Below are 13,105 nucleotides of genomic sequence, written 5' to 3'. Positions count from 1 at the left end.
ACGACAAGTGTCTGAAAGGCCTACGCACTTCAGCCATTCAGTAGGGCCAGGAGAGCAGAATAAAGACTCGGAGTGGGGCTCATAAGAGGACACAAGAGATGGGGCCTCAGGGAGGATGAGGAAAATGACAGGTCATTCTCTCCTCTCTCTGAGCAGGTTTGTCGGCACGGTCTTCCTCGCTTTCATGTGCAGGGGCGCGACACAGTCGAGAGGTGAGTAGACACCTGTGGTGACAGCGTAATAGGTATCATTATCGGGCTGCCCGATGGTCAGAGACTAAGTAACACAGACAATACCGCATCTCCCACTGGAACAAAGTGTGTTTGAAGCCTTTGACAAGGCTGCACAACAAAAAAGGTCTGTATGACTGATTGGGGATATTATCACATGTAACTGTTTTCCACAGCTTTGGTGACGGAGATTAAGTATGTGAAACCTTAAAGAGAGGGTTTGCATTTCAGTGTGGGCAGCTCGTCTTCCTTTCTTACGACAGTATTACAGTGAAAGGAGAAGACGGTTCACAGAATAAGTGGCCACACTTGTTGTTTGGCCCGCAGGCCACTGTGAAGATCAGGAAATTAGGTGTTTGGTTCCACAGTAAAGAGTGGGTCAATCTCCGTTCACAAGATCCAATTTAAGACTTTCAATGGCAAACAAATTCATGATGAGCTGATCACTACTTAGGCCTCAACACTCAATGAAGAAAAAGGGCACAGGCCATAACCTGTACACTTAGGTGGTCAGAGGAAAGAGAATGTTGCAAGGGTGATCTTTGGTTATAAAAAATAAATCTAAACTGGCACCATTCAAACAAAAATGTCATTGTTCAGTCAAATGTCGAAAATGCAGGCATAATCTGTTAAGGTGCGGCCACATTTACTGTTGTTCGGTACGTTTTAGCAGGTGAAATCCAGTCATTTCAATCCACACAATCAAGAATTTCCCCATGAAAACTTCACAACGGTTTCAAGCTGATCCAATCATAATGTGACCTTTTGCACCTTTACTACTTAACACTAGTCAATTTAGTTTAAATCATCATTGCATTGAACAACGTGCATAACTGCACTGTTTTGACTTCTATACAGCTGTACAGTATTTTTTAAAAGTTGTCAGAACCAAGATCATGAAGTACAAAAGGAACAGAAAAATTAGAAATATATCAATATTAAAACAATATTAATTTTAGTTATAAAAATTCTAGATTTAATATTATTTATATTTAAAAGATATTCTAATATTCATAGAATTTCTTCTAAACGTGAAAATATATTAGAAAAACATTAATCAAATTTGTTTAGGTATTCCAAATAAAGGCTGAATTTAAAATGAGCATTTTTAAATGATCCATATTGTGCCCAGAAATTTTGTTTCGGCAAATAACTACGATTTGTTTCGGTGCATCACTACAGCTTAGCAATATAAGTAGAGGCTTTATGACAATGAGAGAAAAAGGTTCATTGTCGATCTTTAGGTTTCTCTCACAACACTAATATTGAGTTCAGAGTTCAGTCTCATAAAAGGCCTTGAACTCAGTGAACCTAGATCTACTCTCTTTTATCCCTCTCAGAGGCACTAATGATGACAGATGAATGAAGAACCTGTGCTCAAAGGTGGTTGCGATGTCACGGTGTAACCTGGGAAGGGGCTGACTCACGTTCTTGGCCTCCAGCAGCTCCTTGCAGCGCTCGTTGCGGTTGGCATGAGGTACCACTTCGGGGTGGACACAGGTGTGGTCTCGGCTGGACAGTATTGTCATGGGCACAGTGGAGTAAAGCGTCCGTTTCAGCTCCCGTGCGATCTGTGTGATCTGCTTATGAGTACGAGTGCCGAAAAAGATCTTTGGGATTTTTTTCCTCCCGCTTCCCTCTTTGTCTTTCTCGTTGTCCTTGGACTTTTCAACCAGTTTCTGTCCTGCTTTGAGGTTGGCGCAAGGACAGAGAAAACAAGACACAGGAGACTGTTGGACACAAAGAGAGAGAGAGAGAAAAACAAGTCAAGCGTAAACATTACAAAGAGAAACAACCTACTTCAAGCAATTCTACAACCCTTGTTTGTCCAGCTCATGAAAAGGCTTTTGTATTAGCAGTCATATAGATAATCATTCAAATAACAGGCAAATGCTATAAGTCAAGACAGAATGACCCCAAGCAAGACTGTAATTTTAGACTGTGCCATTGTTCGTGTTACTGGCCCCCTGATTGGATCTCTTTAATTGCAGCTTTCACACAAAGGGCCATGCTTGCCTGCAGCCAGCTCTAGTGGTGAAACCGATCTTGAGGATGGTATGAGCATTTTAAGTGTCCCACTTTCCCCTCCATTCATGGGAATGACACAACTCATGTGTTACACAGTTGGTGTCAACCCGAGAATCATTGCTTCATTCTGTGGGAGACAGTGTTATTGTCCGAGTACTGAAATACTGCATGCACAAAACAAGAATAGCTTGTGAAGTGTTTTAATCTACACTACTTTTGTTTTTTTTCCTTTCAACAACATTTGTCCAGGCATAAATCATAATTGGTTGATATTACAATTCTATACCATTTTGTGTAAATAAATACAATTTTGAATTTTTAATGAATTTAGGCATCATCGCATGCTCCATCAAGAGCACATAGATCAGCTGAGCATTCAGTCTTGGTTGTCCCTTGAACAAGACTAAAAAGCAGGGGTGACCATGCCCCAAAACTTTGGAATAATTTGCCTCTACATGTTAGGCAGGCCCAAACACTTTCTGCTTTTAAATCAAGTATTAAAATAAAACTAATTTTTACACTGGCGTTTAACTTTTATTTTTATTTATTTGGTTATGTGTTAATTGTTTCATCTTGATTATGCTTATACAGCACTTTGGTAAACAATTGTTCTTTTAAAAAAGTGCTCTATAAATAAACTTTGACTTGCATTATAATGTACAGTATGAAAAATGAATATTCAGGCTAAAGACTACAATGTGTTATTAAATGATTTGTGTTTTCAAATTTACCAATGCTGGCATCTAACACTCACTTAATCTAAAGGAGCATGCACATTTAACATTTAATAAATATTATAAGATTTTATAAAATAAAATCTCTTATATCAGTCTTCCTTTAGTCCTTCAAAATAACAGTAGCTTCTTTTCCTTTCCTAAGAGTGACAGTAATCTTATCCCTCATAAGCAAATGCGAAGTCACGGCGTGTGTTACACCTTCACATCAGGGATCAAGCTGTCCTTTAGCCTGCACTCCACTGAAGAGGTCCAGCTCCAGTTACCTGAGCTGCTTCTCAAACCTTGTTTGTCATTAAATATTACAGTAAGTGATAGAATGGAAGCGAACGTGAGCCTGTCTTGCAAACCGTCCCCCGGTGGGACAAAGACTAGGTCCGACGTGCTAAATAAACAGAGAGCTGGCAGCAGCTAAGGTTACGGCTTCGCAGGAAGAGTTACGGCCCTGCCGATCACCTTACCTGCTGCTGCCACATTCAATAGGCCAGTCCAAGTATCCTGCCTCCTATACTGAATAATTACTTATTCATCGCAGGGGGGAGAGAAAGGGCCGATTGTGAATGGGAGGCCTTGTCAGTAGCCGTGCAGGAAACAGCTGACACAAGGGTATCCGTTACATGCAGCCTGCCACAGTTTCGGCCCCTCTTGCTACCGCACAGCAAATAAGACACCCCTGGAATGCAGATAACAGCCTCCATTGGCCAGACCTGCCGCCATAGACACATTCAGGCGGAGTGGCGCATTCTTTCCAGCGAGGCCCTGATATCAGCGGAGCAGAGAGCTACACCTCAGGCCACTCCAGACCTCAACAGCGGCTCCAAATAAAACAGTGCGAGGCATTGTGTGGGAGCGTTCACCCAAGCATGCTGTTCCAGTCAGGGGCAGACACCTGCAGATGCATCTAGCAGCTCATTGCTCTGCTAATAAAAAGTAACCATTGTTCTGGAACCAAAAAATGAGCAAGGATATTGGGAAAGCGTCTTCGGGGGTTTGTAGCACCACTGGTGTACAATGACAGGATTTCACAGCTCCTGTGGGACCTAACAGCTAGTTACAGTTCAGGGCCAGCACACATACTACAAATACAAAAAATAAGCTGCAAGTCACTAAATGGTGTGTTTTAAGGGTAATGGATACATGAAGAGTAGAGTAAGAAACTTATTTTTGCTGGACTTTTTCTTTTTAACAAACCAGAACTGTGACAGTACCGTTAATGGTTCCCGCATGAGCATTCTTCCACTGATGCGCATGGAACACTGCACTAAAATGAAAGTGATTTGGAAAGTGTTACTCAACCGGTGAAGTCTGATTCTCAAATCAAATATTCCTAAAAGAAATACAGCAAGTCAAAAGATTCCTAAGTGAACAACTGAAATGGTTCTTTTAGTGAATCAATATCATACAGTCCAATTCCCATGCTAATTATTCTTTTGAGGCAGTTGTTCTTAGTGAACCAAACAAATACAGCATAACCAATGAATAGATTCCCAAGTGAACAAAAACAGACAGCACTACTAGTGAATTCGCATGAAAATGACTTTTACGAGCCAGTGAATCAAAAACAGGAGCACAATCAATTAAGTCAAAAGATTCCCAAGTGAATGACTTATGAACGTACATAGCTGATGACTGATTCACTTAAAAAAAAAAAAAAACGGTCTCATAAAACATACAGCACATCGAAATCAAAACAAATCCCGATTGAACGACTTACATAAATGAAAACACATAAAGAACAACTAGTGAAGTCTGATTCTTCTGCTAATGAATCTTATGAGCCAGGTGTTTTAGTGAATCACAAACTCTTATGGATCAGACTCTCAATTCATTTGACTCAAATTTAAAAGAATCCTTAACGGAACCGTTAAGGAACCTGATTCATTAAGACGGATCAGCATCAGAACCGAGGCGAAGCATCCTAAAGAGTACTTATCAGTTACTGCTATAAAAAAAAAAAAAAAAAACACATTATAAGAGCTGGGTTTGTTCTGTTAGACAGTGGCATTTCTGTTTGCCAGGTGAGGTGTGGAGAGAGCAGCTCCTGTGTTTGAGATGGTGAGGCTAGATTGTCTGCACTCTACAATGGCCCTGTGGTGGAAGATGCAGGCCCAAGTGTGAGCGTGAACAATGGAGACTGCATTTCAACAGGCTGGCTCTGAGAGCCTGACACCTGAGAGACTGAAATCTCACACTGTCCGCCTGCCTGGGCCACTACACCCTTACCATACAGATGGACAGAGAGAGAAGGAGATAGCGGGTGAGACACAGAGACAGCGAGTGAAGTATTTCAGTGAGGTCTTTACTCCCTATAGCCCTCCTGATAGCTGCCCCGAAGCGCCCCCACCCCGCAAATCCCCACTCTTACAAAGCACCTGTTTATCCCCTGAGCACCGTAACCAGCAGGTGAACCCCATTCAATATTTATCCCAGGCTTTCACAGATCACTGCCAAGCAAGGCAAACCTCTTAATTAAACTGGAGCTCGCTTCAAAGGGCCCATTGAAGATGTCAGTCAGCGCTGGCAGGGGCCAAGAACGGTGTCAGGTGAGAGAGTGAAACTTAAGGCCTGCTTTCTCTTCTTCCCCCCACCCAACACACCCATAGGCCCGCCCACCAAGCCCGGCCCGCCCTCTTTGGTGACAGTCCACCAATCTCAAGGAACACTTCAGACAAGTCACTCCCTTTTCCATTGTGCGTGTTGTAAGCAATATATCCTACGGTGTGACGGGGCGTTCACACTGCCACAGATTCCTTTCACCACTGGCCATGTGAATACCTGTGGTGTTTGTTACACTGCATCAGATTTTCCTTATGCAGTACATGAAGAGCTGCATTTTATAAAAGTACAAACTGTCTGTTTAATGTTACCAAATTACAAATAAAAGGTCAGGCAGATTTCTGCAATCCGAAAGACTGGATAACTTACCATAAGTTTTGTGATCTAGTGAATCAGCATCCCCAAATATCAACAAAAACACACTTTTGCATTCAGTCATTTCACGGTAGTGGGCATTGTTTTGGTACCATCCTACGCATGGATGTAAGCGACTATGTATGCGTGCTTGTATATTAAATCAGAGTCATATGGCTTGTTGCACAGCACTAGTCAAATTACAATAATTAAACAGATAATGCCTGCTTAGGGACACAGCCGTGTGGAAAAAAAACCCCTGCAATGAATCCAATCCAGTTTTGAACCATCCTCTGGTGCCACCCGGTGGTCAACATATAATATAACACAATACACAATATTAGATTGATAACATTATTGATTTAATAATTACAAGTTGCAATTAAGTATATAATTTTAATATTGGTTATTATACAATTTTTTTTAATAATAATAAATACTCTTCCAGTGGCATACTTAGCAAAACAACAGAAGTCTGGGTATCTTAAAGGCATAGTCCGCCCAAAATTGATCATTTCTGTCATCATTTACTACCCCTCAAGTTGTTCCAAACCTATGAGTTTCTTATACGAGTTAATATTTTAAGAAATGCCAATACAATGGCAACCAAAACTGTTACGGTAACAACATTCTTCAAAATATCTTCTTTTTGTGTTCCACACTATCAAGAAATTCATGCAGATTTGGAAGAACATGAAGGTCAGTAAATGATCACAGAATTTTTTTTTTAGGTGAACTATCCCTTTAATGGTTACTGGATGATGAAATGTGGAGAAATACCAAACAGTGCTCTTCATAACTATTTCTGACACTATTACATCATATTCTCCAAATTAGAGATAAGAGTAGAAAATGAGTCTGAGGTGCACTTACACAACATTGTGGCTGCGACTGGCAGCTGTCAGCTCTGGCACCACTGTTCAATTCCATGGTCCAACTCTGAGCCCCAGGCAGCTGTCTCTCCAGATCCTCCCCCTCTTCATCATCATCATCATCAATGTAAATCACTCCTCGTTCGAGACATCTTCGCTTGCTGCTCTGTGGAAAGAAAGAAAAAAAAACGGTGTGATGACAAGACCCAACAAGCCAATCAATAATGTCATCGGAATAGAAGCTATTGGCAGCGGTACCTTTTGCTCTGTGCCTGGTGTACGAATGCGCTTCCTGTCAATCTTAAAATCATCATCTTGTTCTTCATTGGAGAGAGAGGCTTGAAGTTTCTCAGAGAGACGGGAAGACAAAGTCGACGTTCTAGGCTGGTCACTTTTGACTGCTGAAACAAAGATGCATACTTTATAAGAAAATGGATCACACTTAAGTAATGAATCACAGGTGTTTCCTAGACAGTGCTGAATCTACATTTAAAGTGCTCCTATTATGCTTTTTCGGATCTACCTTTCATGTAGAGTGTAATATAGCACAAAACAAAACCGCTGCTGTTCCATATGCACCACCTTCTCTCAGAGTGAATTTACATTTTCATTCAGTACTTCTGCTATTTTTGTTTTGTGCAGGTGTGCCTTTTGTAGTATAACTTCACAAATCTAGTCACACCATTCTGTTTTTGTTTTTAAATATTGATATTATACAATCTAATTTAAAACAAAAACAACTGCTTGCTCTACATGTGTGTAGCATCTTTGTTTGGATCTTGATTAAAATGCAGGGGTTGCCTCTAATTTCAAATGGCTAGAGATATTTGTTGTTTTGGCCTGTTCTAGAGCAAATACACATCAAGTACATTTTCTTAAAAAAGGGGGTCAAACAAGCCATTTTTTCCATGACTAAGACAAGATGACGAGATGACGCCAACGTCATAAAATGATAACTGTTAACTATATCAACATGCAATATCTGCAGGCAAACCTTCTGATCTGATGAACTGTTAGAAATCCAAACATGGGTCTCCATTATTGTTTGTGATTGTGGTTGATGAATAAATGCACATAAGCAAACTGTGTGACAATACAAAGTCTTTTTGTTGTAGTTTTAATAGAAAAACTAACATATTTTGGAATTTATATGAAGAATTTTACTGTTTTAGCACCATGACGCATGCGCGAGAATATCACATAGAGCCGGCGTTCCGACATATGACCCGGAAGCGAGGAGCTTTGTTTACAAGCAGAGGAAGACGCGTATCTAAGCTGTTGAATTAGACATTGATCGTGCTTTAAGTCTTGGCGTAGTGGTCAAAATGGTGCTAAAGTGTGCATTTCCTGGATGCCCGAGCCGCCGGCTCTACGTGATATTCTCTCGTATGCTTCATGGTGCTTCGTGAGTTCACGTTAAAGGCCTAGGCGGAAGACAGAAACTTGTTGAATAAAGTCGTTATTTTGATTTCTTTTTGCGCACAAAAACTATTCTCGTCGCTTCTTCATAAAATTATTGTAGAACCACTGTAGTGAGATGGACTTTGTAACGACGTCTTTAGTACCCTTGAGAGTGTAAATTTCATTGCTGCCAATGGAGGCCTTTCTGAGCCATCGGATTTCAACTAAAATATCTTCATTTGTGTTCTGAAGATGAACAAAGGTTTTACGGGTGTCGAACGACATGAGGGTAAGTAATGACAGAATTTTCATTTTTGGGTGAACTAACCCTTTAAGCTAAGAGGGTTGACCTCGTTGCTATGGATGATGTCATCAAGATTACTAACTATGCACACAGTGATTGGCTGAGAGGGGAGGGGTCTCTGTCAGTGATTTAATAATAGAAATTTTGTAGAACGAGGTATCATGTTGCCATATTCAAATAAAGGTTTTAAAATAATGTTGCCATATTCAAATAAAGAATTTGAAATAAAAAAAATGTTGCCATCTTCAATAAAGATTTTAAAATGTAGGTTTACTAATTTAACAAGAATATGTTCAATTAATTTCAGCCTCTTACATGGCTGAATTCAAACAACAAATTATGTTTTATAAACAAAGTTCGGGAGGAGAATGTTCAAATGGTCTATCTAATCAGCTTGAGAGGAGGCATATACAGTATATATACACTATAAACAGTATATACACCGTATGGCTGACTCACCTAGTTACCTCGACAGTTTTCTGCATCCCTCCGCACCCCGACTCCTTACTCACGGGGAGTACTCTGGGTTTGTGCTAAATTCTGTGCTCGGAGCCTCCCCTCAGATAGCACACGAAATATGCTTATTTTACTCTATTCGAACTCGTGAAAACAACTGCAGCGAGTAATCAGACATTATTTTCTTTTTTATTTATTTAGAAAGGTTTATTTTTGCCGTTTTTGCTTTTTTTTTTATAATGATAGGACAGTGACAGGACATGAAGCAGAAGAGAGAAAGAGATCGGGAAAAGTCCATGAGCCGTAACTTGAACTCGCCTCAACCGAGCAGCCCACAGGGCTATCAGTGCAGACGATGGGACATTATTTTAAAAGTGACCGCAGTATTTTATTCCCATTCAATGCATTTTGCCTGTACATAAATTAACCTTTATGTTATGTCATCGTAGATTCATATCTATAAATCAAAACATTTATTGCATCCAAGGTTCTATCACCTGTTGCTTCAATGGTGTAGTGTCTTTGGGCCGATTGCTGAGGCGGATTGCTGTCAACAGCCATTAGGATTGTTTGTGTTTTAGTTTTAGTGACTTAGGAGTCCTCTTGAATTCTCATTTCAGATTTAGGAGCTGGTTTTAGTGCTAAAATGTTTTGTGAAATGATCTTAAAGCAAAAATGTAGGAGTCCTAAAATTAGGACTGAAAAAAACATTATTTTTTAAGAGTTTCTACTAAATCTGCAAGTTTGGAGCTACTTTTAGCATGAAGATGTTTTGTGAATACGGCCCCTACAAATGAGGTAAAATAGACCATGCGAATGGATTGATGTTCTCTTGAGTTTGCTCAGGGAGTGCTTACGTAAAAGTGCAGTAATTCTGTTGAAATGCAAAAATATTTTTTTTAAATGACAGCAATCGTTGTGGTTATAATTTTGAGCAAAATAATCGTGATTATCAATTTACCCATTATGCAGCAAAACGAAAGTGTGACTACATTTTCATTGACTAAAACTAGGGGATAAACAGATCGTATTTATAGAAAAAAAAGATCCAAGGCACTTCTTCCGGTTCAAAAAAGTTGAAGAGCCTTTATTCAAACCATGGCTCACTCTAGAAACATTAAAAATAACTAAAACACTGCAATGCATCAATGTGGTAATTAGAGTATTTGGTCTTATTTTTACTGACTGTTGTTCACTTGCCTTTAATAATGTTCAAACTTTTATTAGTTACGCAAGTAGTTTTTTGCTGCGGTATCAGAGTACTTAAAGTGTGCTTAAAGTAATAATTAGAACGCAAAGTTCCCCTTTGACCCCCCCAAATATTTTTTTTTCTTGCTGATCCAGAAAATGATTTGATCCGTGATTCAAAAACTGTAATATGATTCAAACCGTGAGTGTTGTGATCCGTTGAAACACCAACTAAAACACCCAGATGTTTAGTCGACTAAAATTTTAAACAGGATAAGGTTGACTAAATATGACAAAAAAAAAAATACATAAAGAGCCTTTAAAATAGCATACTAAACTTAAAGAAATTATATTTCATCTACAGTAATGAATGAGTTTTTAGAATCATCTAACTGTTATGAGATGTCTTTCTATTTCACTGTATTTGCTTGCTGCACAAAAAAAAAAAAACCATTAACAAATTAACACACACACACTGAATCCATCACATGGTTACCAAATGAATCTTAGACTTACGGCATCATACAAAATATTAATTTCAGAAAATGCTCACCTCCTTTTGCCAGAGGAGTTGTAGCTTCAGCAGAAGTACCTTCACCAGCAAGATCCACCAGAGGTGGTTTAGATGCTGTGCTGTTGAAAGTGGGATGTGCATTTGGGCTATGGCACACACATTGACATGGAGTAACCACTTCTGGTTTCTTACAGTCAGCCGAACTGGTGCCTGCATCCGGCTGTACCTTACCTTAATATATGACAAAATTAACAATATAAAATGCATTGTAAATGCATTGTTTTATAGAGAAAAGGAGTTAACAAGAGTCTAGTATCACATGTTCCTACACACACAACCAGACTACAGACTCAAATTTCCAAACCTATCTGTAAATTTTTTTCAGACCATATTTAACAAAAAATGGTTCATACAGCATTATTTTCAGTATTATATTTGGTGTAAAGTAGTCATCTGTAAATATTATTTATTTTTTCATTGGTTTTCTCAAAGTGATAACATGCACTTGCATGAAGAACCTAAAAGGCTTTAAAACCTACATATATTCACCTCTGACACATCAGTTTGATACTGTAAATGTGGTTTGATGTTGCATGATCACCACACAACAAAGTTCAGTGATTGAAATTATTGTTTAATCCTTTATCTGTTGCCCTCTATACTTAGTGTAGATGCCAGAACGATTGACGGAAAAGTTAAAAACATTACAACTCATTGAAAAGATTTCTGGACATACCCAACTGTGCTTGTTGCCATGCAAGGGCCGAACAAAGCAAAGCAAGACTCTTCCCACTGCCAGTAGGACTCTCCAATAGACAGTGCTTGCCTTGGTTAAGTCCACGAATGATCTAAGAGAGATTAAAAATATGTTTCCAGACATGAAAATTACAGACATATCAATCAAAAGTAATGAGGCTATTTAAATGCTTTTCTAAGATGTTACAGATGATAAAAGGATATATGCTCATTCAGTGTAAAACACATGAACAAATCTGTCACTAGACTCAACACAACAGATCTTACTGAATTCATCATGGCCAGCTGAGAGGGATAAGCTTTGCAGGGGAAGTTTATTTTCACCCCTCCTATGGTGTAGTCCACTGGCGCTGCAGCCATTCTGTGTGTCTGTGTCCAGTGGAGGCCACTGTATGAGGACACAAACATTACAGCTTCATGAGACTGGAAAACTGTATTTATTTGACATTTTGACAGCTCAGCTCCACCTATCAAAGTGTATTGTGGGTAACGTTAAACACTAAATTTACACAGAATTTGCCTGACATCATCTATCTTAATCATACGAGTAATAATTTAAAACGACACTTGTCCTAACTGATAATATATCTAATATAAGACATGACTCAATCGACTAACGTACAAAAGGATAAACGACTGTTTTATTATAACATACAGAACTGTCTGCGTAGCAAGATAGTTTGTTATATTATTACTGCACGAAAATAACACCCATAGGTTACTTGGTTTACCTCAGGAGTCATGTAAATCAGAGGAATAACAGATGGATTACTTCGAAACGAAAACATACATTTTGACGGGTGAAAATTAACCGTGTAAACAGAATGAGGCAAGAAAATGAAACTCCCGCGCTGCAGCACACAAACACAAGACGTCCCTACGTCGTCAACGTGACGTCCGTGGTCAAAATAAAAGTCACTCTCCTTTAATTTTCCTCTCCATCTCAAAAATATGATAAATAATATAACATATTTCCCAGTGAGCTTTTATATCTTAAATGTTTGGAGAATTTAATTATTCTGAAGCTTCTTCTGAACAGCTGGGGAAAAAAAGAAGACTATAAAACAAAAAAATACAAATATATAATAAAAATATAAAACAATGCAATGAAAAACAAAACGATGTGAAACATAACTATAAACTAGATAAAATAGATTACTTATGCAATTTATGTTGGCATGGAAAATATTTTCATTAATTGTTCTACTGTAAATATGCAAAGATGATTCGAATTAAACTTTTATAAAAAGGGAAACTAGGCACAGTTTTACACTTTGTTGGAAGTGATAAATTACTATGGGATTATTAATAAATTATCAATATAACTAGAACCATATAAATAAAAATTAAATTGAGGTTTCCAGACCTTTTTTTAATTTTATAAATATCTTATTTTTCAAAATAAAAGTAATTCTAATTAAATGAAGTCCAGCTATAAAGTAAACAAACGTTTCAGCTAAACGTTAAGGAAGATCCGTATGTTTATTCTTGTGAAGTTAAAACTAACTAAACTAACTTTAATTAGCTGAATCAATCATTAATCAAAGTAATTCGTGCAGCAGGTGGCACTGATACAGGTGAGAGGATATGGGCACCACAGAGTTTTAGATATCACAAACAGATCTCGTTTTTATTAAAACACTGATCATGTAGTACTTGGGCAAGAAAGATGAAAGAACTGGAGAATAATTTTTACTTATCCAGAAAGGATT

At 38.5% G+C, this 13,105-nt stretch overlaps 1 protein-coding gene across 2 annotated transcripts in view; it reads right to left on the bottom strand.

Annotated features, from left to right (window-relative positions):
- The window catches only part of brip1 (BRCA1 interacting helicase 1), a 41,009-nt gene extending 28,711 nt beyond the window's left edge, over positions 1-12,298 (bottom strand). The window contains exons 1-7 of one of the 2 annotated variants that reach the window (XM_079823522.1): positions 12,125-12,298; positions 11,661-11,781; positions 11,374-11,485; positions 10,677-10,868; positions 7,033-7,175; positions 6,776-6,940; positions 1,658-1,960 (exon numbers count right to left, since the gene is read on the bottom strand). In XM_079823522.1, coding sequence (XP_079679648.1) covers positions 1,658-1,960; positions 6,776-6,940; positions 7,033-7,175; positions 10,677-10,868; positions 11,374-11,485; positions 11,661-11,753 — 1,008 coding nt within the window. In that variant the 5' untranslated portion in view covers positions 11,754-11,781; positions 12,125-12,298. Of the gene's footprint in view, positions 1-1,657; positions 1,961-3,453; positions 3,577-6,775; positions 6,941-7,032; positions 7,176-10,676; positions 10,869-11,373; positions 11,486-11,660; positions 11,782-12,124 lie in introns of those variants that run through there. The other variant, XM_079823523.1, reaches the window with a different exon arrangement.
- Positions 12,299-13,105: the final 807 nt, after the last annotated feature.

Source organism: Gobio gobio, assembly GCF_949357685.1.
Source record: "Gobio gobio genome assembly, chromosome: 8".
NCBI classification, from domain to species: Eukaryota; Metazoa; Chordata; class Actinopteri; order Cypriniformes; family Gobionidae; genus Gobio; species Gobio gobio.
This window is presented reverse-complemented; position numbering and strand designations above follow the sequence as displayed.